We start from the raw sequence: 24195 nt of genomic DNA, 5'->3' as shown, positions 1-24195 counted from the left end.
CCGGGCATCGGCAGTTTTGGCCCCGATCACTGGAAACACAGGCGACTTTGCTGAAGCATCTGAGCCTCGAACCATCAAACTTTCGACAACACCAAAAACTTAGACTGCGAAACCACAATCGCACCGCTGCGAAAAGAAAACATGGCTGCCCAACAGCCCATCGCTACGTATGTGTCATTGCACTCCGACACATACAAAGCATCACCCCGTTTGCGAACTGGTAAGGAGAAACTAACCGCAAGCTTCGCAGGGTTTATGTCCGTAATTTGGAGGAGCGCGTCAAGCCCGAACCGCTCAAGGAGGCACTGCGCGCCCTCTTTTCCGAGTATGGCAACGTGATTGATGTCGTGGCCAAGACAAACCTAAAGGCGAAGGGTCAAGCTTTCGTCGTCTTTGACAAGCCCGAGTCTGCGTTGGCTGCCATTGAGGACATCCATGGCTTCGAGCTCTTCGACAAGCCAATGCAACTCGCCCTGGCGCGCACCCGAAGTGATGCGACGGTGATGCAGACGGGCAACGAGGAAGAGTTTGACGCACACAAGCGCCGACGCATGGCCGAGAAGGGTATGCGATTCCTCGTTCTGCCCCCGCATATCCGTCCAACCCCGCTAATCTTTGACAACAGACAAAAAGAAGGCTCTCGAGACTGCCGAAGAGCAGAAGCGCCTCAAGCGCCCCATGCCAGGCGCCGCCGCCGAAGTGGGCGCCCGCCCAGCCAAGAACGCCCGCGGCGCGGGTCTCAAGTCTACCGGAGCCGGCGCTACCGCCGTTGTGCCCGACGAGTACCTGCCGCCCAACCGCATCCTGTTCGTCCAGAACCTACCAGACGACTTCGACAAGGACGCGCTCAACGCCATCTTCGGCCGCTTCGAAGGCTTCCGCGAGGTCCGGACGGTGCCTGGCCGCAGCGGAATCGCCTTCGTCGAATACGAGGCCGAGGCGGGTGCTATTACCGCCAAGGAGAACACGGCTGGCATGCCACTAAAGAACGGCGAAAAGATGATGAAGGTGACCTACCAGCGGCAGTAGAGTCTTCGGGTTTCAAAAACGGATCTTGGTCTGGGAAGGGACATGTTTTAGGTAAGGCGTTGGTTACGATAATACAGATTGCTGCTACCGTAGATACCCAATGCAATAAAAGCAAGCAACTCCCAATTGCGCCAATGCCTGACAAACGACGGTATCGACCAACAAATCTACCAACATCATGACACGGCAAAGGCTGGCCGCGCCAGCCCATTTAAAAGATCACATCCTCATCCTCAGCAGCTGCTAAAAGATCCGTCGGCCCGGCAGAATCCTCAGCCTCCGGCGCTACATTCTCCTCTCCCTTTTCCTCACTCTCTTCTTTCCTCTTTTTCATCTCGGCGTCTGCGGCGGCAGTGTCCCGCTGCTTCTTGTTTGCGACCTATTCGGAGTTAGCCAATGGACCCTGAAGAGGAACCGCAACACGTACCTTCTTGAGTCTGTAAAACTCTTCTCTGTCAAGCTCGTCGAGTTCCGAGTTGATATCTGCTAGCTATTAGTGGCTGCGGAGAGATAGGAAAATGGGTTATATGATCCTTACACTTGATGGTGTTCTCCGTCCTCGGAATAATGACGTGTTCGCTACCTGCCGTTAGAAACGCACCACAATCACCACAACTGCACAGCTTACATGGCATTAACTAGTCCCAAGTTAGCACCAAGTTGCAACCAAACGGACCCCAGAAATCGGGGCACTCACCTCTCCGATTAACGACCTTGATGACCTCGTCCAAGATGACAAACGCCGTCTGCAGACTCGCCAGCTCCACAAGCGCCTCGACGGCGCGGGCGTAGGTCTCACGGCAGCGCTGGACCTGCTGGCCGCCCTTGCCCAGCCCCGTCATGGCGAAGTCGTTGTTGCCCTCGGTCAGGTAGCTCTCAAAGGCCGGCAGCAGCACGCCCGACACGTTCTCCTGCTTGGCGCGGATGCGGAACCGCGCCGACTTGGCCGACTCCTGGATCTGGTACCCGATGTTGCCGCCCACCGCGTACGTCACCTCCGCCAGCGACAGCGACGCGATCTGCATCACGCGGCCCATCTTGCGCTTCGCCTCGTCGATCCGCCGGGTGATGTCTGCGAGGGGGCCGGAGTGTTAATGGTTGGGACGGATGGAGGGGTTCGTGGGGAGGGTGGGTGGTAGGTTATGAGTTACCTCGGAAGCGCCTAGGGAGAGGGGGGTATGGTGTTAGTTACTTGGAGTTGTAGTTGGGAGGGAGGGGAAGGGGCATACTTGGTCAAAGCCTCACTTTTCCGCTTGAGCAAGCTGTGGCCTGTCTCGGCGCCCTTAAGCTTGGCTTTCATTATGCCTAGGGACTGCCGCGTTGGGAAGACGGCTTCCCGGTCCTGTCTTGGGTCAGTTACTGGGCTATCTCGTGGTGGGGGCGCATGAGCTGGGGCAACGCACTCCTGCGCCGGACATTGTTGCGAAGTTTCGAGGGGAAGGTGTGAGGTAATTCTAAAGAAGCAACTGTCAAGACTTGAAAACAAAGATTCGGTAGTCCTCTCGGTGAGTGACGGGCGGAAGCGTAAGATGTCGGTTGTTGAAGGAGGACCGGTTGGAGTTGTGGAGCTTGAAGCTCGCGACAGTGACGGAAGGCTGCAGCACCCAACCAACTGACGGACAGTGCAACGAGCCACTGAACGGTCGTTTTAACTTGGCACTTGGCCCCACCAACTTCGATCCCTGCGGCGCTGCAGCATGAGATGGCCCGAGCACCCGCCGTTAATGGACGTTGGGTCCCACCGGAGGTTACATCTACCTCCAACCAGCGCGCCCAATCGCGAGACCTCGAAAAACGCAGCACGGAAACCGAGCAACCTCGCCGCTGCTGTCCCGCCGTCACGCGTGCAACCATTTCGACGACCTGGCAGTGATGTCACGGCAACGCGCTTTCTAACCACCTCCCCCTTTCCCCGTCCCCCAGCGCTGGAAGCGCCAATCGGTTTCTCGCAACGACGACACACGTTCACGCAGAGAAAATGGCTTCGAACGCCCCTTCCGATCGCCAGCCAGACTTGGCCCTAGTGGTACGCTGTCAGGCCTCCCTTTCAGCTTATACCGGCATCGCTAACGCAGGCTTTAGTCGGAGGACGATTTCCCTTACGAGCAAGACATCCAACGTAACCCGGGAAGCACCAAACCGTGGCTTGCCTACATCGAATACAAGCTCCAACATGGAACAATACGAGAGCAGGCTTTTGTCATGGAGCGCGCGTGCGTCCAGCTGCCGCGGTCGTACAAGTTGTGGAAGATGGTAGGCTCCAATCCCGCCAGCCGCATCGGTCATTGCTAACCCAACCCCCCGGTAGTATCTCAGGTTTAGGATGAAGCATATCGCCAAGCTAAATGCCGCCATCTTCGCCGCCGAATACCAAAAAGTGAACCCCCTATTCGAACGAGCGCTCATTCTTCTCAACAAAATGCCTAGGATATGGGAGATGTATCTCAAGTTCTTGATGCAGCAACCCCTCGTGACCTCCACGCGGCACGCCTTCGACCGGGCGCTCCGGGCGCTCCCCATCACCCAACACAACAGAATATGGGCGCTGTACCGACCATTCGCAAACTCGGCCGAGGGAATGACGGCCGTCAAGGTCTGGCGGCGGTACATGCAGGTCCACCCCGAGGATGCCGAGGATTTTATCGAGCTGCTAGTTCATACCGGGCTTTACACCGAGGCCGTCAACAAGTACACGGACATCCTCAACAACCCGCGGTTCCAAAGCAAAAATGCAAAGGGACACTACGAGATATGGAGCGAGATGGTCGACCTGCTGGTTGAGCATGCGGTCGACATAGACACGGGCCATGAGGCAGACATCGACGTGGAAGGTATCATCCGGAGCGGAATCGAACGGTTTGGCGATCAAAGAGGGAAGCTGTGGTGCGGCTTGGCGACCTACTGGATCCGGCGAGGTGATTTCGAGCAGGCGAGGGACGTGTTTGAGGAGGGTATCACCACGGTGATGACGGTGCGAGATTTTACGCTCGTGTTCGACTCGTACACCGAGTTTGAGGAATCCATCATTGGGGCATTAATGGAGGTTGCTTCCAAACGAGCCGAAAAGGGCGTGGTGGACGAAGGGGCCGACTTCGATCTCGACATCCGCATGATGCGCTTCGAGCACCTCATGGACCGCCGGCCCTTCCTCCTGAACGACGTACTACTCCGGCAGAACCCGAACAGTGTCACCGAGTGGGAGAAACGGGTCGCACTATGGGGTGAGAACAAGCAAGAGGTGGTACAGACGTACACCGACGCCATTGCCGCCATCCAGCCGAAGAAAGCGGTCGGCGCATTCCACCAGCTATGGGCCAACTACGCCAAGTTCTACGAGAAGGGAGGAGATTTGCGGAATGCGCGGGTCATTATGGAGAAGGCAACTAAAGTCCCGTTTAAGTCGGTAGCGGAGCTCGCCGACATGTGGATCGAATGGGCCGAGATGGAGCTGCGAAATGAGAACTTCGACGAGGCCGTCAGGATCATGGCCAAAGCGACTCAAGCGCCTAAAAGGTCGACGGTAGATTACTTCGACGAGACGCTATCGCCACAACAACGTGTGCACAAGAGCTGGAAGCTGTGGAGTTTTTACGTTGACCTCGTGGAGAGCGTAAGCTCTCTCGACGAGACCAAGAAGGTCTACGAGAGGATATTTGAGCTCCGGATTGCGACACCACAAACTGTCGTAAATTATGCCAACCTCCTCGAGGAGCACAAGTACTTCGAGGAGTCGTTCAAGATCTACGAGCGCGGCCTCGATCTCTTCAGCTACCCGGTTGCTTTTGAGCTATGGAATCTCTACCTCACCAAAGCGGTAGATCGCAAGATCGGCATTGAGCGGCTACGAGATCTATTTGAACAGGCCGTCCTGGACTGCCCGCCCAAATTCGCCAAAGTCATCTACCTCATGTACGGCAATCTCGAGGAGGAGCGCGGACTGGCGCGGCACGCCATGCGCATCTACGAGCGCGCTACGCGGGCGGTATCGGACGAGGACCGGGCGGACATGTTCAACTTCTACATCACCAAGTCAGCTTCCAACTTCGGCCTGCCGTCCACCCGCCCCATTTACGAGCGCGCCATCGCGACGCTACCGGACAACGAGGCGCGCGACATGTGCTTGAAGTTTGCCGACATGGAGAAGAGGCTTGGCGAAATTGACCGCGCCAGGGCCATCTACGGACACGCGTCACAGTTCTGCGACCCGCGGACGAACCCGGATTTCTGGACTAAGTGGGAACAGTTCGAGGTGCAGCACGGCAACGAAGACACGTTCAAGGAGATGCTGCGCATCAAGCGCAGCGTTCAGGCGCAGTACAACACCGACGTCAACTTCATCGCGTCGCAGGCGCTTGCCAAGAGCCAGCTGCAAAGGCAGCAAGACGGCGAGGAGGAGGTCGACGAGGAGGTCGCGGATGCGATGGAGCAGCTGGAGAGGCAGGCCCGCGCGCCGGCCGGGTTTGTGGCGGCGTCCGAGGGGCTCAAGGGGAATGTGACCAGCCAGGCGGTCGAGGTGTCGAACCCCGACGCCATCGATCTTGACGATATGGATGAATAACATGATTTCTCTACTTGGACGGGTGGGGGTCGTGTAGGCCTTTTTTTTTTTTTTTTCCCTCAGGAGGGGGGCCACGGAAGGGGATCTATTCCGGGGTGGGGGAGGGGGGCACGGCACGGGTAGGATAGGTGGACTATTGCAGCAAGATTATCGCAAGAACTCATCAGTTTCTAGGTTGAAGCAAGCGGATCGGACGGCCGAACGAACGAATAAACTCCTTCCTCCCGATCATGCCTATTTTTTTGGGTTTCAATCCAGTGGGTGAGGGACTTAGGTATATACCCGCCAGCTGGGTCAACAATTTCCCATCCCCGAAAACCAAATAAAAACAGTAACAAGCCATGCCATGCCATACCCAGCCAGCATACACACGAACACGTCTTTCCAACCACCCCTCCAAAAATGAAAGATGGCCGCCTAGCCCCAATCGGGATGAGATACGATGCAATGGAACCTTCCCTCCTGAGCTCTCACTACTTCTTGTCATACCCCATCTCAGCCAGCTTCTCAAAGTACTTGGCGTGGTAGTTACTGTCGATCTTGCCGTCGCGCGAGTGGGGGACGGCGTAGATGGAGCCCTTGCGCTTCTGGAAGCGGGAGGGAGGGACCTTGGAGGCGTCTTTGTGGGTGTTTTGTTAGTTGAGCTTGTGTGGGGGGTGAAGGGGGGGTGGTAATTGGGGAGTAGGGAGATTGACATGTGGGAGAGGAAGGGGGAGGGAAATCGGGGGAAAGTGATATGGTGGGTGTTGGGGATGTAAAGCACTACAAGGAGGCGGCGGACAGAGCTATGGCACGGTGGGAGATGGAGATAATGGGGACAACGCACCCCACTCGTCGCTGCCTCGCCGCGCTCGGTCTGCTGGTGGCTCTAATCGGGAGGTTGGGCTCAAGGGAGCGACCTCTTTTCCTGTCCCCGACTTTGGGAACTGCTGAGTTGTTGGGCTTCCGGGGTTGGTGCTAGCAGTACTTTGTTTCCTGTCGTCTGGGTCGGGTTAGGGGTCGTCAGTAAATTCGAGGGTGGCGGCATTGGGGAAGGGGTTGGGGTTGGATAGGGCGACGGGGTCGTGGAGAGGATGGGAGGGGAGGGAGAGAGCCATACCTGACATGATCGATACTTTCGGCGTTGATGAGTGGTCGTATAAGGTGCACTGCTTGGGTAAAATGGCGATGCTTCAACTACTACAGTCGTAGAGGAGAAGAGGAAAGAGAGACGAGGTGGAGAAGGTCAAGCCCAGAAGACGTCAGGAGGGGGAGGGAGGGAGTCTAAGTGTGGTCATCGCAACACGGACGCAAAGCTCCTCTATATCCTTCCAGATCAGGAAAGGGAGGGGTAGGTGGGAGGCTCAAGGTCTAGGCGCTTGGCTGAGTTGCCCCCTTGCTGTTTGCTTTGTTTGAACTCCTGTCAGGTGCCCCATGCTGCTGGTTATCTTGGGTCCATCTAGACTAAGCAGATACAACGACTTTATCTTTTGTTTCCGGCCTACTGCAGGATGGCAAGCTTCCCCGAATGACAGACATCTATCACGATGATATCGGCTGCCATGTTAACATGATATTCTACCCGGCCCTCCCCAATACTGGTAATATTCTCACACCCAACAAGTATTGTAACAGCTGATCTCGGATCATAATGTCGAATTGTACAAAGGACTGTCTGTATAACGGCGGTGGCAGTGCAGGCATGCATCACGGGGTGTCCCTGGAGGGCAACGGAATCAAACACAGCTGACGTCATGCCCAAAGGTGTTCGGAGCTGGCTCCTAACAAGAGGGTTCGAGGCCTGACTAACTTGAGTCAATAATCGTCGAGTTAAAACACGGCGGGGGTGGGAGGCCTCGATCACATCACACCCCCTAGCTCTGTTTGATCGAAGGATAGCCCCTGGGCAGCCGCATCTACCCGCTGATCTGGGGGCGAACTTCAAAGGATCTAATTCGACTAGCGAGACGCACCGTGAAGGGAAATAGAGAAGGGGAGAGGAGGACGCTGAGATACACTGCCTCGGAACTAACATCAACCACGTGCATAGATACTAGTAAAGGGTAGATAATAAGCACGAGTTGAGTAAGCTTTGTGGTACACTATGTGTCCTATTCTGTAAGGAGACCGGCGTGAAATGTTTCCGCAGTAAAAAAAAGGAAACGAAAATAGGCCAATACGGCCTCAGCGAGTGTTGAAACCAAAAAGACAGCGAGCTGATTGAGTGAACAAAAGTTGAGGTCGTGCCCGGGTTCGAACCGGGGTTACTGGAAGGTGAGACTCGCAGTCAAAATCCAGAGTGATAACCACTACACTACACAACCTTAGTCATGTGCCTAATGCACGCTTCAAAATCTGTGCCTTATGTAGGCTAATACCACCAACAGGGTTAGGGTTACCGGACCAAACTCTCTGGCTCTCCTCCCGCTCCCCATGTTCATCACCGTCATCGTCACCACCAGGCGTCCGAGCAAAATAAAAAAGGCAAGGAAGGTGTTTTAGAGGCATCTTATCATCTACATAGTCTAAGTCTGCTGTAACATCTGTCACTACAAGAGCCCACCGAACCTCACCACTATCAACACCGTTTACCCCTTTATCATGTCTTGCGGTGAAGAGCACCAGCACCAGCCTGAGAACCGTCAGCATGGCCCAGATAAAGAGGCGCTGTAGGAACTTACTTGGTGGCTGGGAAAGATTAGTGTGTCGGCAATGACCACGTTCTGCCGCCTACCAGCGACAAAGACCACCACTTCAGCAATGTCTTCGGGCGTCAGGGGGTCGCAACCACTGCAGCAGTGTCAGTCGTTGTCTTCTCGCGGCATAAGAAATAAGACAATAATAAACATACGCATAAACGGCGTCAGCCTTGGACTTGTCGCCGTAAAACCGGACCACGGAAAACTCCTAACCATGCAGTATTAGCACCAACCGGCAGCATGACGTATGATTCAATAACCCACCGTCTCAACCTGCCCGGGGTCGACTTCCATGACGCGGATCCGGGTATCGATCAGCTCCTTTCGCAGCGAGTCAGAGAAGGCGCGCACAGCAGCCTTGGTGGCGCAGTAGATGCTACCGCCGGGGTAGGGCTCCCGGCCGGCGATGCTGCCGATGTTGATGATGTCGCCGGCGCCGCCCTCGGGGCGGGCCTTGAAGATGGGCAGGATGGCCTGGGTCATGTTGATCAGGCCGGTGACGTTGGTCTGAAACATGACGTTGATGTCGTTCTCGGCGATCTCAGGGGCGCGGGCGACTGCGGTGGTGTATATTAGTATTCACTCGCTCACCACCACCCGTATCTGTTCGGTCTTTCCAGGGTCTCATACCTCCTTTCACCAGCCCGCTATAACCAATGTCAGCACTCCTTTACTTCAACGTTTCCCCCCTTTTCCACACAAACCAAAACAAAAACATTTTGATAAATTAAAACAAAGAAAAAGAAGAAAAACAAAAGAAAAAGAACAAAAAACTCACGCATTATTAACCAACACATCCACCCCCCTCCACTCCTCCGGCAGTCCCCCCACAAACCCCCTCACCGCCACCGGATCCGCCACATCCAACTCAACAGGCAGCACCTTCACCCCGTCGCCCACCTCGGCGCGGATCTGCTCGGCGACCTCGCGCAGCCGGTCGGTGCGGCGCGCCGTCAGCACCAGGCGCAGGTCGCGCGGGGCGGTGCGGGCGAACTCGAGCGCGCAGCTCCGCCCGATGCCGGACGAGGCGCCCGTGATGAGGATGGTTTTGCCTTGGAGGCGTTGGGCCATGGCGGTGGACATGGTGCGGGTTGTTGGTGGTGGTGGTGTTGTTGTTGTTGATGGGGTTGGGCGTGGGATGGAGAAGCGGGTGGTGGTGGTGGGGAGGAGGGGGATATGTGAACTGGATGATGGGGGTCCGGATCGGGAAGTGAGGGTGCGGGTGAAGGTTGTTGTTGGTCTTCTTCTGGTGAGTGCTGTGGTGGCTGTTGTCCGTGTTGCTCGTGAGAACATGGCAAGAAAGTAAATTAATTCGAGGTCCCGGGGCGGAAGCGGAGGTGGTAATAAGGGATGAGATGACAAAGTGACCCCCGCGGAATCGGCGCTGACGCCATTTCGTTCGAGGTCCACCCACCTAGAGCGGATGAATGCCGTTGCCGGGCCGGCTCCGGAAAACACCCCGCACCGGCTCCATTTGCGCCGGCGTTAAGCAGCTACCCCGCACTGATAGGTCCCCCTTACCCGGAGCTCGGGGCTAACATCGCCAGTGGAGGCGCTAAGTTGGATAAAAGTGAGAAAATAACAAGTTCGGGGTGATAAGGGGTGGGATATGAAATGTGACTTACCGTAGAGAGAGAAGACGAAAGATGGGACGGAGATGAGTGTTTGTTTATACCGTATCTGCCCACTATGTAGATGCCCCTTGGGTTGCCCCTTTTTAACCAATGCCCTTATAAATATTAATAAACAAGACAAACATCACCCTCGTCCAACCAGGTTGTTGAGGTATCCAAACGCCGCCGCCGTTACCCAAATGATATCCAAAACCTTTCCAATGCCTAATGATCTCCTACACCCTTGTATCGCCGGAACCATCCCGCTGCTCACTCTCACCCTTTGCCGCCCGCCGCCTCTCTCCCTCCTCGCGGTACCGCTGCTTCATCATCTCTTGCATCGACACCCTGTTCTTCCGGTACACCCCCAGCGTGACTACCATGGCGGCAGCCAGCACCGCGCAGCACACAATCATGTCCTCGTGCAGCGCATCCGTGTAAGCCCGCCGGATGGACCCCCACTGCTCCGGCGAGAGCGCCGACGGGTCCGACGCCAGGTTCGCCAGCATCTCGGGCGGCAGCTCCCCGCCGGCCAGCTCGCCCCTAGTCTTGGCCCCCAGGATAGCCGATGACGCCGCAATCCCGATGCTCCCACCAAAGATGCGGACCTGTGCCACGATGCCCTGTGCCGATGCTACAAGCCAGGCCCCGTGCAGTTAGCTTCCACCCTACACCGCAAGGGAAAAAAATCATGAAAGAACCCACCATGCTCCCAAACAGGCGCCTCCGCCCCAGCCAACATCGTCCCCCCCGCCGCCGACAACCCAAACCCCAACCCCACAAACACCAAAAACCCCAACACCTTCGCCTCCACCGCCCCGACCGGCTCCGCCATCATCTCCAACCCACACCCCAGCATCATCAGCGCCCCCGCCACCGTCAACGTCTCAAAAAACCGTTCCTGCCGCCCCGGATTCCCGTTCACCGCCCCCGCCACCACGGTCCCCATCGCCGACGCCGCCAGCATCGGCAGCAGCAGCAGGCCGGCACGCAGCGGCGACGCGCCGTACACGGCTTGGAAGCGCACGGGGAAGGCGTAGATGCAGAGCAGGTAGGGGAAGCCCGTGAGGAGGGTGTGCAGGGCGGTGGCGGCGTAGACGCGGTTGCGGAGGAGCACGGGGGGGAGGGCGAAGGCGGTTTTTGTTGTGGTGGTGGTGGAGAGGGTGGATTGTCGTTTGGTGAGGAGGGCTTGCCAGGTGAAGAGGCCGGCGAGGGAGAGCAGGCCGGTGAGGAGTGGGGCGAGGAAGATGGCGGAGCTCCAGGGGGCGGAGGACGACGCGTTTTGGAAGGGGAAGACTATCAGGGTGGCGGATGCGATTCTTGAGGGGGGTTAGTGGGAGGTTGTGGGGGTTTGGGGTGGTTTTGGTTAAGGGGTCTTACAAGAGAAAGGCGCCGACGAAATCGACGTCTTTCCAGGCGCGGCGTTCGAGAGAGGGAAGGTGTTCCTTTTTGGGCCAGGCGAGGAGGAAAACTAGAAGTGAAACGCCGCCGATGGGGCCGCTGTGCTGGCGTTAGCATTACAATACCCCTTATTGGTACCCACGCAAACAAGACACAACGTACTTGATCCAAAACACCCATCGCCAGCTCGTGTACTGGGTCAGGACGCCGCCCAAAACCGGCCCAAGCACCCCCGACGTCGCCAACACACACCCCACCACAGCGGCGATATGCTTCTTTGCCCGGTCCGGCGTCACCTCAGGCAGGATGATCATCGACACGCTATACAGCCCTGTATTTCTGGTTAGCTCCCATATCATCCCCCCATTTCTACCTACTCCCCCCTTCCGAACAACAACCCAACCCCCCCAACCACCTAACCAACAGACGGCCAAAGAAAAATAAGAAAGAAAAAAAAAAAGACTCACCACTCCCCCCCACGCCCTGCAACGCCCTAAACGCAATCAACTGCCCCATCCCACTCGCAAAACCACACGCAATCGAAAACACAATAAACACCACATAGGCGGCCGCGAAAGCGGCGTGGCGGCCGACGACGTCGGACACGCGGGCAAAGAGCACGGCACAGCTCAGGTAGGTCAGCGTGTAGGCGAGGGCGACCCAGTTAATGGAGCCGACGTCGCCGAACTCGGCGGCGATGGTGAAGAGCGAGGTGGCGACGATGGACGAGTCGAGCATGGAGAGGAAGAGGCCGAGGGCGACGCTGTGGGGGCAGGGAAGTGTGGTTAGTCTGTCTGGCTGGATGACTGCGGGCTTGGGTGAGGTGTTTTACCCTGTTGATAGGGCGATGAAGCGGAGTCGGGGGATGGATTGCGGTCCGAGGTGTTTTTCGTCGGTGGTGCTGTCTGTGAGGGCGCCCGCTTGGGTTTCTTCGGGTGGGCTGATGGGTGTTTGTGTCGGGTTAGGGGGTTGTTTTTCGTCGTGGTCGAGTTTGTCCGCCGCTTCAAGGGGCGAGCCCCGTGACGGGGAGTTCTTCTCCATGTTGGTTGATGCCGCAGCGGCGAGACCTAAGTTTGGTCCGGAATAGGGCAGTGGTAAATAGGGGTGAGGAGGGGTCTAGGGACGTGAGGCGGTTCTTGTTATCGGCGCCCTCTATGCTATTTTCGAGATCAAGGGTGGCGGCCAGGTATAAGAGCCCTCCTCACGATCCCCCTTAAACCTCGAAGCACCAGGACTACGATTGAGTCATAGGCAGAACCACGAGACTTGATAGTTGATACCTCCCTCCTTGGTGACCCGGGTCAATGGGAATTGACTCGCACTCGGACAGTGTAAACGAAGATGCGAGGTAATGATGAATGATCAGTAATATTACGACTGCTATGTTAGCTATCCCTGAGCAATGGGAGTGGGTATCGATATTCCATTGGGAAGCAAACGGCGAATCCAGCGAGGGAATTCCCATCCATGATCCATCCATGATCCATCTTCAAAACCATAAGCGATGATTTTCCCCATCAGGGCCATGCACGCGAGACGGCCCCCCATACCACCTCCCCCTTTCGGAGTTGTTGTTGGGCCGTTGTGATGCTTGTTGGATGCAGGTCAGACGCCACGGATCAGTTCTGACCATTCGCACTCGGACTCGCTTAAAGGGTTCTGCTTTCAGCCTTAAGCAAATCCTAAACTCGGTTGTCTCGAGTCTGTGATTGGATGGCGTGCTTTCAAGCTCTGCGGCCCGTGGAGTTAGCTCGGCTCTTGCGACGTTTTGAATGCCTGTATCAGCTAATCAACTCGGGCCATAGCCGAGATATTGGTTTTGTTGAGCCTCGATTTGACACTTTTTGACAGCAGAAAAAGAACCTTGCATGGCCACAGCCGAAAAACGCCAACGCCCACCGCCTTTGTCGACTGTTTGTCGTCTGCCGTGTGACGTGAGCCGTCCGCAGTGTGCCGCGAGCCGTGTGCCGCTACCCGAGCCCGACAGGCCGGTTCACTTGTCTCTCCAACGGCAGCCGTACACGCAACATCACAAGACAAACGACATAAACCCGATCGGGTGGAATATGTGATGTGATGATGTCTTGTTTTCGGTCGAGTTTTAAAGAGTTTAAGTGCCTTCTTTACCGAAAGAATATTGTGGGTGAGCGGCACCGTGTTAGCACAGTGTGACACCTCCTTGCAGCCCCCAAACAGACAGCCTGAGGGTGGTCACACAACTTTCTCAGGATCATCTTTGAGCAAGGGAGACCTAGCACGAGATAAAAATAAAATAAAATAATTTGGTGTTGGTTATGACACAGTGTCACTATTTTGGGGGGGAGAGTACCTACAGAGTGTTGTAAAACAGCATCAAACAACGTTGAGACTAAGAGACAAACCACCAACCAACCATATGAGCAGCCAGTTCATTCATTGGTTGGCTACCTACCTAGGCAAGGTAGCTGCGGGTTGTAGCCTAGCTGTATGCACGGCATACTTTGTATAGTGCGGATCACGCAGCACCTCAGTGGAGCATATCTCACTGCCTCCTTGGGAACCTATCACCAGTCCGCAGCCCTAACACGCCTTCTAGTTACTGTCGGACAGCCTGAACAGGTAGCAGACTGACTTGTATTTTTCGGCCATTGCTGCGCCTTTGACCTGCTTGCAACGGCAACCGAGAGTAGTGTGCTCTGCTCACCGGTCACTGAGCGGAAGGCTGAGTTGAAGGCTGAATGCAACAGTGACTGGGCGAGTATCACATATTCCATCAAAATTTGAACCCGTGCCAATGTTGTGTGTTACTCAGACAGTCATTACACTCTGAGCTCACCTTGACTTCAAGGTTGCAACGGAGCTGCATGTATATTGGGGTCTCAGGTCCACGCCATGGAGAACCTACTTTTTAGTTCAACCCCCTAAGACCGTATCGTATCTAAGGACCTGAGTGTGGAAAAGCTCTTTATATCAAGAGCCCAAAGTTACGGTAGCTTGTTTCCTATACGCTGTGTCTAGAATTGTATATGCGTTGCTTAGGCTATCCATTTTCTTACCCACAAACTAACACCATACACTTCCAATCCATTTTACCTTTAGTGATATGCTAGATGCTGAATAGATGAGGCTTATCAAAAATTTACGTGCGCCATATCTCTGTCCACAATCACAACATATTACATATACACAGGGAGGAACTGGTAAGCCTAGCAGTCCAACACAAGGAGACACCAGCTGTACTGTCACTCTGTTGCCGATGAAAGTAGGCCACTGTTCATGCTATAAGATTAACACCCTTTCCCCAGCAATCGTTTCAGTAAACGCTGGCAACAATGTTTGTAAATGACCTCACATCGATCAGGCCACGGCTATGCTCTCGCCTTCACCAATGTCCAGCGAGAATACATGTATCTATCACTACTGCCAGTCCTCTACGTTCGAATACTTGCTATATCTATCTCTTCTTTTTGCCACTCATCTCAATGGGCTTTAATTAAATAATGTGGTAGCCCATTTAAGATGTTCGTACGAACAGGTTTATACGCTCTCAATCCCGAACTTCAACAGCGAGCGGCCGTCCCAATAATAACCGAATCCATTCTATCTCGACCAGTACTTGTCTCTTAATTCATGGCGGTTATAACTTTTTTGCAGCATTTTAGGACTCTAAACTAAAAATCTGTAGTCTTCTTAGTTGGTATTGCCGATGAGGGCAACAAACATCTAATGCCTGTCCGAAACTACACCTCCAGCGAGACTCAACGTTAGAAGCTAGAAGTGAATCCAGCGTTACAAACCACAATCTCAGTGATGGTTTCTGAAGCACGAAGCCTTGAATGAGAGTAAGTGTGACATTGAAAGGACAAACGCCTTCTAATCCAGCGCATGTAGAGAATGTGGTAAGGGGCTTGTATAATAGGCGCACGGGAACATTGCCTTTAATATAGACAGCAACGAGAAAAGTAGTCCGATGCACATGTAGGTGTTGGCTACAATTGTCGCACCGGCTGGGCCTCAATTCTCTTATTATCGTAACCCAACCTTTGTCTATAGCTTGTCGTGGCGTAGACACATATACGATACATTTGCTTTCAAGCAACTAAATTGCTTCCTCCAAGTTCCGAATATGAAAAGGCAAGCGTCTAAACCGCTGACTACCTACCTTAGATGTGCTGCTTCTTGTGAATCTGATATATAACAACACACCCATCAATTATAGCTGTGAAAGGAGTTTACCAGTTCTCTTCTCTCGTTTCCTTCCTCCCTCCTTTTCTTCTTTTCCTTTTTCTTTTTGCTTTCGCATCTGCTGAGGAGGCACGATCGCCTCACCGTTCCCGTATTGCCTCCCCATGCAACCTCAAGCTCATCTGCCCATCGTCGGTGCTATTTATTTCCAGAACTGGTACATGTACCTCATCGGCCACATTTTCTGACACCGGTTGCGTTGATAGCAGTCGCGAATTTCACTCAGCAGGACGGGCCCGAAGCTGTCTGAGGTAGTGGGTTGCTCCTGCCCATCAACCACGTTCCCTAACCTGATGGATTGCATCAGTTCAGCCAATCCGACGCGCAGCGACTGAAAAGTTTTCTCAGGAACACCAAACTTGAAGAACATCGGATCTCAGTTAAATGGCCATCCTGCGGCTACTTGCGATCTGTCTTTGACTTCCCATGCAGTGCCACCCGATGTTGGCCCCGTTAGTCGGTACTGCAACCCTTTACTTCCACAATCGGTCAACAATGCTTCAATGTGTCCCAGAACCGATCTCAGAGCGCAATTGGCTAGTGCAACACCGGGACATGGCAACTGAGCTTGTTGCCTATCAACTCGAATAGCCGGAGGTAGGCAGAGGATACTTCCAAAGGTCCAAGCGACGACAAAGTCGATACTTCGGAGAGAAAGAATCGGCACCAGACTTGAATCGACACTGGCTCACTGACGACAATGCTACGACAGCCCAACGAACAGACACGGCTCTTTGGAACCAAACTCGGTGGTTTTGCGGCCACCGTCGGACTTTGCTCTTCCCGAACAAGCTAGGTCCGGTTTCGGCGCGGATCCCGACCCGGCCTCGTCTCGCCGATGTGACCGTCTCCCAGACCCGCCCAACACCGACCTCCGAGGGGCGGTCGCCGGACCTCTCGGCACATCCGGCAGTTGCAGACGGACAACAAACATTGTGCGAAGGCCAAGTCATTCGGGTGACCAGACCGAGGACTTGCAGCAGTTTGAAAGACCGAGCCATTATCCACCTCGCATCCTGCACGGCACATACTGTCGCCCGTGAGCCCGCCAATCCCCACATGCCACCGGCAATGAAGTAGAAGACGCCGAATGTGGATTTGAGGTGGAGATCTCTGGCGGCACTGGACACCGCCAGGCGCCAAGCTTTCTTGTCGACGGTTGGCGGGGCCGAAAAGGGGAAAGAGAGTGAAAAGAAGCACCTGGCGATCTCTTGTGAGTCTTGTCACACCTACCCCGCATTCTCGCTACTTTTCCCGACCAGAGAAGCCCGTCCTGGGGATCGGTCTGGCTGGGTGTTGTCGGGAGACGCACCGTTGTTAAAAAAGCATTATCACCAGAGGCATATACTCCATTCCACCTGGTTATTTCGTCGTCACGTCGACCTGAAAAGGCAGGTGGTTGCCCCAAGTCCTCAAGATCCAGCGGTTGGGATGGAGTTCATCCCCGCATCTTCAATTTTCTGCCCCAGGTCTCAGAGAGCTGGGGTGCATACCCCGCACTCTCCAACAACCATCACTTGCAGCCCTGCAGCGTCCAGGGGTCCCCACCCGAAGGTACTCGGTACCTTGGTAACTTGGTGCAACGAACTGGCGTCTCCCCTGGTCCGACAGGTACCAGGCCAGACACGACCCCGCGCAACGGGCCGCAAATCCAGATTGCCAAGCGGTTTCGATGCGAAGTCCCGAAGCATTCAGCCACCCAATCATATTCCGCCGTTTCGGCTCTCGGCTCCGCTTCAGGAAACCGTTTTTCTCTCTGCTCACAGCCAAGCGCGCGCCCGCCCAAACGCCTTGCCCAGTTTCATCGGATGCCACGGCCCTGAGTGGACTCTTGGACGCCGTGCAGTGTCGTCGTCCAAGTGGGCTCAGTATGCAAAAGCAAGGGATGGATGGACATGGTCGGCGTGTATCAGGAGAGACCCCTCGGAATTTCCGACTCTCACAGCTTACCGCGGCCACGAACTGCGAACTAGCCGCCGAACGGACTGAGGGATGATGATCCATGAAGGTACTTCGCAGGCGCGGGCTTCAAGGACGGGGTTGGCCTGGACAAAAATCACGATTCCGAAAACCCGTCTCCTCCCCTTGTGGCTACGCTAGTCAACGGGCATCACCCTGGGACTTCAGCAGAGCTGGGGAAACCCCCCCAGCAGCTGAATGCCGATCTTCTCCTCCCTCCTCGTTCGTAAAACCTTAGAACAACCCGAGAAGAATCATGGGGAAGTCGCTTCGCAGATCACAGCCTCGAAGAGTCAAGTTCAAGGTCCAAGCACCGCTTGGCGCTCTGGCGCATCGGCCCTGACATCCATCCTGCCATCAGTGATTAGCGGCCCACCCAGGTTTTTTTCGAAAAGTGAAAGGTCGCATTTTCACATGAGCGACCCTCGCGGTCTTTCCCGCCTTTCCACGGGCTAGCGCGCCCAAAGAGACCCTACGCCGGCTGATCTCAAGAAATCAGAGACCGCACCGCCCCCCGGTTGCAAAGTCCAGCAGCAGCAAAAAATATGCCATGCGACGTGGACCGTCACCACGGCAGAGACGATCGCGAGGTGGAAAGCCGGCTCCAACCTGCCCAAGCCGGTACGTGCTTCTCATTGGGCGTCGGCAGCACGCTAGAACCTTTGGAAGGCTTCCATCAATATCCGGGGTAGCAGACGATCACAACATCAAAGATGCCGGCAAGGAAGCAAATGCTGCAGGTCAGAATGCGGGGAGAGGTTGGGTATAGTCAATGGCCATGTACTTTTCAGAAGCACAACCAGTGAGCTTGGGCGGTGGACCGAGGGAGGGTGACAAGCCATCTGCTATACCCTCACTTCACTGTCTTCTCGCTGCCCTCTCATTCCGGGTATTCAAACAAGGGCCGCGCGCCATTTTGCCCTGCCCAATCTAAGTCGGGCCATTTCCCCGAATTTTGCAGCGCATCACAAGGATCAAGAGCAGAAGTAAGAGCAGGAGCAGGTGAAAAAGCTGTGAGGCAGCCAAATGTGAATTTGAAAGCTAAGTATAGACAGAAGAAGTAAAGGCTTGTAAACCGACTCCCCATCCCAGTGCACCATGCCTTGCCCTGCCTTGCCATCCGTTTCCCCCCCTCTTCCTGAGAGTACTTTGTACAGTCCGTGATTTTCCCATGCCGCCGCCCACCCCTTCCCAATTTGAGTAGCGAATCGCATGTACACATGGGGTCATAAAAACAGCAACGTTCCTGGTATATCCGTCATCCACACACATCAAGACACATTTCCCGTCGTCATGAACAATTTGAAAAAGGGAAAAAGAGAGAAAAAAAGAGGCGCATGAGAGAGGGGGGGTGCAGTGCATCATCAAACACCCCCCTCCCTAGCCCACACACACCACACCACCACCCAAAAAAAGACTCCCAACCCCTGTACCCCACATTTTCCTGGGGGAACAAGCCACAGACTCCCACCCACACCCCCTTTCTGCCGTCCGCCCCGGGCCGAAAAGGCCTCCCTGCCAAGACCTGACAAGGCCGGCAGGAGAAGGGAGAGATGAAGGAGGCGAGAAGGAGGGGAGGAGAGAGTGGTGTAAAGGTGAGGTTGAGAGTAAAGAAAGATAGGTAGATAGATTATTGGACGTATCCAAACTCCATCGCCGCTGCCTGGTGATGGTGGTGGCCTCCGTGATGGGGGTGTCCGTGGTGGCCCATAAGGCCGCCGTAGTCAACGGCGTGCACCATGCCCTCATGCGGGCCCGCAGTGGTAGGTGCGCCCGGGTGGTAAGCCGCAGCAGCGGCAAACTCGTGAGCGGCGGCGGCGGCCATGGCCGATTCGTCGACGGGGCTACCCAGGCTCATGCTCCCAGAATGGCTGTGCTGGCTGCCCCAGTACATGCCGTCGAGGTCTCCCCACAGGCCGCCCTGGTCGAGCAGGCCCATGAGGCCGAGGCCATCGACGGGCTCGAGGCCGATGGGGCTCATGTGCATACCCGCGGCGTCGGCGGAGCCCGGGCTGGCCATGAGCATACCTTCAGCGCCGGCGGCGCCACCGCTAGTGAGCACCTGGATGGAGGGGCTGGCGCTGGCGCGCTGCTGGGCGACGAGCTGGCGGGCAGCCTCGTACATGCGCCAGACGACCTCGCGCGACCGGCGAGCGGCCAGCGACCACTCCTCCATGACCTCGAGCAGGTCCAGGACGGCTTCGATCTGCTTGAGCCACTCGGGCACGCGCGGCGACCCCCACTGCCAGAAGACGCTGACAAGCGGCACCATGGCAGCCTGGTACAGAAACCAGACCGCGTTCCAGCCGCTCATCTGGTTCCGCGCCCACTCGCGCGCGATATCGTCGATAGTCTGCGCAGCGAGGTCGCGGCACGTCTCGATGGCGGCCAGGTCGGCGTCGCATGCCTGCGTGTGCGGGTTTAGGCCCGACGAGGCGAGCGAGAGGAGCACCGGTCGGTGCAGCAGCATGCGTAGGTTCTGGTAGCGCCACTTCATGATGCAGCGGGCCATGTAGAGCGGCTCCGCGCAGGGGTCTGTGGTGCGCAGTAGCCAGGGCAGCGAGGTGTACCAGGCAACGAGCTGCGAGTCGAGGTTGCAGCGGTCTTCGGTGTTCAGGAGCGGTGTGATGGCGAGCATGTCTTGAATCTGGGTCGCGATCTTGCAGAACTTGATGTTCTCGATCAGCGGCAGGATGCCGGCGTGCTGCGACGAGTCGCGGCTGGCGTTGATGCCAAACTCGGGCGGCCGGATGTTGATGGCCGGTCCCCAGCGGCCGAAGGAGGGGCGACCCATGGTAGTGGTCGCCCAAGTATCGAGGCAGAAGAGAGACCACCAAGTGCGCCGGCGAGTCTCGGCCGCGATGATGTCACTGCTGGACTGAGCGAGAGACTCGCGGTGCAGGCCGAGAGCGCTGGCCATGCGGATGGCGGCGCCGAGGACGGCGTTAGCCATGTTGGGGCGGTTAATGTAGTGTAGGTAGTAGCCGCCGATGAGGGCGAGGGCTTGAACCATCTCGATGTGGCTGCTGCCGAAGGCGTCCATGGGCAAGTGCTCCATGGCGCGGTTGTAGTAGTTGATGTGGTTGTAGTCGTCGGATTTCATGGCAGCGATGCTTCCCATGGCAAACACCATGTTGAGCAGTGCTAGCCAGGGAGCGTCGGTTCGCTGTCCTTCAAGGTAGTCGGCCCGGAAGGCGCTTTCGTCAAGCATCGGGACGAAGACGTGGATGCGCTTGAAGTAGGCGTCGATCAGGGTCTGGCCCTTCCAGGACCACGGGATCCGCTGAGGGTCTTTCGGCGCCGCCGAAGACTTTTGCCTCACAGCGGGGAAGTTGTGTGACATCTCGACGCCGCTCAGAGGCGCGGCGAGGGTGTTCCTCAAGCTGGGCTGCACCTTGAGCATGACCATCAAGGCAGCCTTGATGGAAGAGGCGCCGAGGTAGGATGCTTGCCTGTCCACGGAGAGCGAGAGAGCGTTGATGTCGTCAGCCTCGGCGGGGATTGGGTCTCTCCCCCTCCGTTCCTCGTCCCATTCGGTGTCTCTCGACGGAAGCTGCTCCAGGATGTTTTCCGACTTGGTCATCATTGGCGAGCCCATGTCTGAGATGGGCGAGGTGTTGATGGGTGGTGATGGGAGACCGCCGACCGAGGTGTCTATTACGGGCCGGTCCAGGAGGTTAAGGAGCTCCTGTCGTGATAGGGGCAGCAAAGCCTGGACCTCCTGGTTGGGATACAACCGCTTCAGGATGGAGCGGCATTCTTCGAGTGACTGTGAGAGGGCTTCGAGGGTCTTGCGTGAGGGGATCACCCGCTGCCGGTGCTTGTCGTAGAAGCACCTCTTGGGTGCCCTGCTGGAGAGACATTGACCGCAAGGTTGCTGGCCGTCACACCGACTGTAAAGAGACCACCCGTTAGATCTCCCGTTTCAAGTCCAATGGACCAAGGTCCAACTTACATCTTGCGTCTCTTGCACTCGGCACAGGCGTGTGGTGTGGTTATCCTCTTAGCGGTCCCTGATCCGCTGGTCTTGGTGCTGTCTTGGGAATCTGTTGATGCTTTGCGTGGTGTGACGCCTTGGAAGGTGTGGAACATGCCGCCCTGTGTGGGCACTGGGATGGTTGGTGCCATGGTGGAAGAATCTGAGGTGAAGGGAATCAAGGGTATCTCTGGAATGCTAGGGGCCGGCCCGAGGAGTGACACCGGGTCGTAAGAGTCGTGAGGAGGTAGATGATTTTACAGAAGCTTGTTGTACATGGACGATGGTGACAATGGACTGGGATTAGACCTCTCGTCGGCAGCCACGATGATAAAGATAGGCACGGGCAATGACGGGGCGAGGCGAGAACGTGGGGAGCAGATGCAGACTTATATATCTACATTGATGGATGCAGCTAGGAGTTGGGGATGGGGCTCCCGGGAAGTGTGGGGAGTGCGAGATTTGGAAAGATGGTCGGCTGCCCAGGCCGCCATTGTGTGGAGAAAAAGTCCGTTGCGGGACTGCTTCCACCCCCCCTCGTCTCCCAGCGTAGCAACTAACTAGCGGAGTGGGCGCTTGAGCGGGACTGGGACCGTCCCATTGCCAACGCAATCTACGCTGGTATGGGTCCCGGTATAACTTGCCCGAGTAAGGTTGAGATAGAGTGTGTGAGGCAATGTCCAGCGTCCTGCTAAGTTCGCGTATCATGGTCAATGCCGTCCGTATTTGTGAACTGGCATTGAAAACCATCAGGTACCTGTGATTGACAGGGGACAAGGCTGCTCGCTCGCTCACGAACTCACTGAGGCGCACGGCCAATCAGGCATGATCGAGCCGCTGGTACCTGAGCCCACATATTAATATCAGCTTCAGTACAGGTCACGCCCACCCGGCGTCCCGAAAGGCAGCTTGACGCGGAGAGGGCGGCTCGTTTGGAGAAAAAAAAACGCAGCAGTCTGGGGAGCATGAGCGGTCATCAGCCAGCCAGTCAGCGGCCTCCCTGTCCTGAGGTTTCAGCGCCAGGGCCGGGGTGCATGAAGGATGGAGGGGAAGCGCTCAGAGGTACTTCGTACCCCAAGACGTTCCTGGCTCTCTAGCTGCACGTCAGCCAGGGATGTCCCCGCCACACCGCACGTGGGGCGGCGACGTTGTACTTGGTCGTACTGCGGAAAGCAATCGAAGTACTAGCCGAATATCCTGATGATGTTGCAGTGAAGTATCGGCTGCCGAGGCGATTGGGGAGCAGACGAGAGAGTGGTGGCTGCAGGATTCGGCATCGTCTCCGAGCAAAGGCTCATCCTCCTGACGTAGGCCCAGCACGGCTGGCAGATGTTGTCGCCTCGCTCTTCCCTGTCCCTGACCTGTTGGAGTCAAGTAAATATAGCGAGATGAGAGGGGATGCGCCGCGCAAGGACATCGCGCACCACTGTTTCTGTGTTGGAGTTTTGGCCAGGGGCGTCAGGAGAAGAATTGGAGAACAGTGGAGCGCGCGTTGGAGAGAGCTGGAACGAGGGACGGCCAGCCGATTGTGGGGAGATGGCTGCGTGTTCGTCGTCTGATTGGCATCCGGCTCTCCTCAACGGCCAGCGCCCAGGGATCTGCCCGCTGGCCCCTCCGATCAGGGCAGACAGGGGTAAGAGTCCGGGGTGGTGGTGGTGTGGGTCTGGTGTTCCCAGCTTCACCGTCTGTACCGTTAAGCATGCTGGGAGTTCGAGCGCTCCTTTTGGGACCTGGGCAAGATTGGGCAAACTGGCGGCATGGCTGTCGACGAAAACGGATGTGGCGCGCCTAATGAGAGAAAGCGCAGCACTCCAGCCCGCTCCGTTGCAAACTCATATGGTAGGTGCATACGACGTTCCCAGAGATGGTCACCTATCAGTACCCTTTCCGATAGACTTCACTTGGATCGTACCAGATGACGGGTTCGAGGCGATCGAGACCGGGGCCAGGCAGGAACCTGTTCTAGGCTTGCTGCCAGGTTGTTCGCCTCTCTTGCTGCGGGGGTTGGAGAGAAAAGAGCGGCGGTATAGAGAGGCCAGTGGCGAGTTCAGCTGTCGTCGAGGGCACATGACTGGGCGTTAATCTACCCGAACGGTGTTGATGTCCCAGTTTGGACAGCGCCTGCGTGATCTGGGAGAGGTCGCCACGGCGTTTGTTGCTTGTGGAAGCTTTCCGAGCCGCCTCTCCACTGTTTCCAGCGCCCCAATTCCGCGCGGCAGGGCACCGAGCAGCACCCACCAAGCGTTCGTCACGAACGGAAGGGGGGTTAGGTTTTTTGGTCCGGCCGCTCCGTAATCCTGGCGACCCCGCTATGGAAATGTATTCATCAATAAGGTTGGCTCTTCTCGCTGGGCCTCGAACGCTGGTGGAAATCTGGACCCACGAAGGACGCGGCTCGGCTCTCGTTCTCTGCCGTCTTGCGTCCTGTCATTTCGGCGCATCCGCGTCGTTTCGTGACGCAGTTTGTCTGCCGCCGGCCGCGGGTCCCCTCAGGTCCCTTTCTCAGGACCTTGCCCGAGCCGGAAGAGAGAAGTCGAGATATCATCGAAGTTTTTGATTCCCGCTCTTGTTTCCCCTGGTTTCGTTCGTCTGCCGGACAAGGGTGTGGACAATGCTACCGTTATCGGCGTTTGGGAGATCAACCTGCGCCCTACGTCGCACGGCTTCCCTGGGACCCTGACCTTGTGCGAGATCAAAGCGACATTACCGGCTGTGCCGTGGCCGAGCAGCCGGAATCGAGGGGAGGGGGTTAACCAA

General features: G+C 56.3%; 7 protein-coding genes and 1 non-coding gene across 8 annotated transcripts; 2 read left to right on the top strand and 6 right to left on the bottom strand.

Moving 5' to 3' along the window:
- Positions 1–35: 35 nt before the first annotated feature.
- Positions 36–1147, top strand: F5144DRAFT_572543 (uncharacterized protein). Its single transcript, XM_066788898.1, has 3 exons — positions 36–167; positions 251–564; positions 626–1147. Exons 1-3 carry the CDS (start codon positions 142–144, stop codon positions 1027–1029), a joined length of 744 nt encoding a protein of 247 aa, XP_066643060.1. The 5' UTR covers positions 36–141; the 3' UTR covers positions 1030–1147.
- Positions 1148–2629, bottom strand: F5144DRAFT_572541 (ATP synthase subunit D-domain-containing protein). Its single transcript, XM_066788897.1, has 8 exons — positions 2433–2629; positions 2259–2371; positions 2181–2191; positions 1727–2101; positions 1658–1667; positions 1568–1608; positions 1457–1512; positions 1148–1408 (listed from the first exon to the last, which is right to left on the bottom strand). Exons 1-8 carry the CDS (start codon positions 2445–2447, stop codon positions 1241–1243), a joined length of 789 nt encoding a protein of 262 aa, XP_066643059.1. The 5' UTR covers positions 2448–2629; the 3' UTR covers positions 1148–1240.
- Positions 2630–3007: 378 nt separating this feature from the next.
- Positions 3008–5587, top strand: F5144DRAFT_547944 (uncharacterized protein; the record flags this gene model as incomplete). Its single annotated transcript, XM_066787503.1, has 3 exons — positions 3008–3055; positions 3112–3282; positions 3338–5587. The coding sequence occupies 3 exons, from the start codon at positions 3008–3010 to the stop codon at positions 5585–5587; spliced, it is 2469 nt and encodes an 822-aa protein (XP_066643058.1).
- A 473-nt stretch (positions 5588–6060) lies between these two features.
- On the bottom strand, positions 6061–6693 carry F5144DRAFT_547943 (uncharacterized protein; the record flags this gene model as incomplete). The annotated part of the gene is made up of 3 exons (XM_066787502.1): positions 6061–6206; positions 6414–6569; positions 6687–6693. The coding sequence occupies 3 exons, from the start codon at positions 6691–6693 to the stop codon at positions 6061–6063; spliced, it is 309 nt and encodes a 102-aa protein (XP_066643057.1).
- Positions 6694–7804: 1111 nt separating this feature from the next.
- F5144DRAFT_t96 lies at positions 7805–7890 on the bottom strand. Its single transcript has one exon. It is a non-coding gene; the product is annotated as a tRNA-Gln (tRNA).
- Positions 7891–8165: 275 nt separating this feature from the next.
- F5144DRAFT_547942 (uncharacterized protein) lies at positions 8166–9348 on the bottom strand (the record flags this gene model as incomplete). The annotated part of the gene is made up of 6 exons (XM_066787501.1): positions 8166–8198; positions 8248–8356; positions 8418–8473; positions 8530–8822; positions 8896–8912; positions 9044–9348. The coding sequence occupies 6 exons, from the start codon at positions 9346–9348 to the stop codon at positions 8166–8168; spliced, it is 813 nt and encodes a 270-aa protein (XP_066643056.1).
- Positions 9349–9836: 488 nt separating this feature from the next.
- Positions 9837–12416, bottom strand: F5144DRAFT_235730 (major facilitator superfamily transporter). Its single transcript, XM_066783298.1, has 6 exons — positions 12112–12416; positions 11747–12042; positions 11442–11610; positions 11259–11378; positions 10584–11197; positions 9837–10512 (listed from the first exon to the last, which is right to left on the bottom strand). The coding sequence occupies exons 1-6, from the start codon at positions 12318–12320 to the stop codon at positions 10115–10117; spliced, it is 1806 nt and encodes a 601-aa protein (XP_066643055.1). The 5' UTR covers positions 12321–12416; the 3' UTR covers positions 9837–10114.
- Positions 12417–18959: 6543 nt separating this feature from the next.
- Positions 18960–21913, bottom strand: F5144DRAFT_235712 (fungal-specific transcription factor domain-containing protein). The gene is made up of 2 exons (XM_066783297.1): positions 21418–21913; positions 18960–21355 (listed from the first exon to the last, which is right to left on the bottom strand). The coding sequence occupies exons 1-2, from the start codon at positions 21588–21590 to the stop codon at positions 19093–19095; spliced, it is 2436 nt and encodes an 811-aa protein (XP_066643054.1). The 5' UTR covers positions 21591–21913; the 3' UTR covers positions 18960–19092.
- Positions 21914–24195: the final 2282 nt, after the last annotated feature.

This window comes from Chaetomium tenue (genome assembly GCF_020726465.1).
Source record: "Chaetomium tenue strain MPI-SDFR-AT-0079 chromosome Unknown F5144scaffold_4, whole genome shotgun sequence".
Taxonomy (NCBI): domain Eukaryota; kingdom Fungi; phylum Ascomycota; class Sordariomycetes; order Sordariales; family Chaetomiaceae; genus Chaetomium; species Chaetomium tenue.
The sequence above is the reverse complement of the archived record's forward strand: the minus strand, read 5'-3'. Positions and strand labels throughout refer to the sequence as shown.

Excerpts from the sequence above, each read along its gene's own strand:
- F5144DRAFT_572543 (XM_066788898.1), top strand. The coding sequence starts at position 142 with ATGGCTGCCCAACAGCCCATCGCTAC. Across the intron at positions 168-250 it reads GCCCAACAGCCCATCGCTAC|GGTTTATGTCCGTAATTTGG; the intron begins GTATGTGTCATT and ends CAAGCTTCGCAG. Across the intron at positions 565-625 it reads CCGACGCATGGCCGAGAAGG|ACAAAAAGAAGGCTCTCGAG; the intron begins GTATGCGATTCC and ends CTTTGACAACAG.
- F5144DRAFT_572541 (XM_066788897.1), bottom strand. Across the intron at positions 1,513-1,567 it reads GACGGAGAACACCATCAAGT|ATATCAACTCGGAACTCGAC; the intron begins GTAAGGATCATA and ends AATAGCTAGCAG. Across the intron at positions 1,409-1,456 it reads AGTTTTACAGACTCAAGAAG|GTCGCAAACAAGAAGCAGCG; the intron begins GTACGTGTTGCG and ends AACTCCGAATAG.
- F5144DRAFT_235730 (XM_066783298.1), bottom strand. The coding sequence starts at position 12,320 with ATGGAGAAGAACTCCCCGTCACGGGGCTCGCCCCTTGAAGCGGCGGAC. Across the intron at positions 11,611-11,746 it reads GCAGGGCGTGGGGGGGAGTG|GGCTGTATAGCGTGTCGATG; the intron begins GTGAGTCTTTTT and ends CCAGAAATACAG. Across the intron at positions 11,379-11,441 it reads CGATGGGTGTTTTGGATCAA|CGGCCCCATCGGCGGCGTTT; the intron begins GTACGTTGTGTC and ends ACGCCAGCACAG.
- F5144DRAFT_235712 (XM_066783297.1), bottom strand. The coding sequence starts at position 21,590 with ATGGCACCAACCATCCCAGTGCCCACACAGGGCGGCATGTTCCACACC. Across the intron at positions 21,356-21,417 it reads GAGTGCAAGAGACGCAAGAT|TCGGTGTGACGGCCAGCAAC; the intron begins GTAAGTTGGACC and ends GTCTCTTTACAG.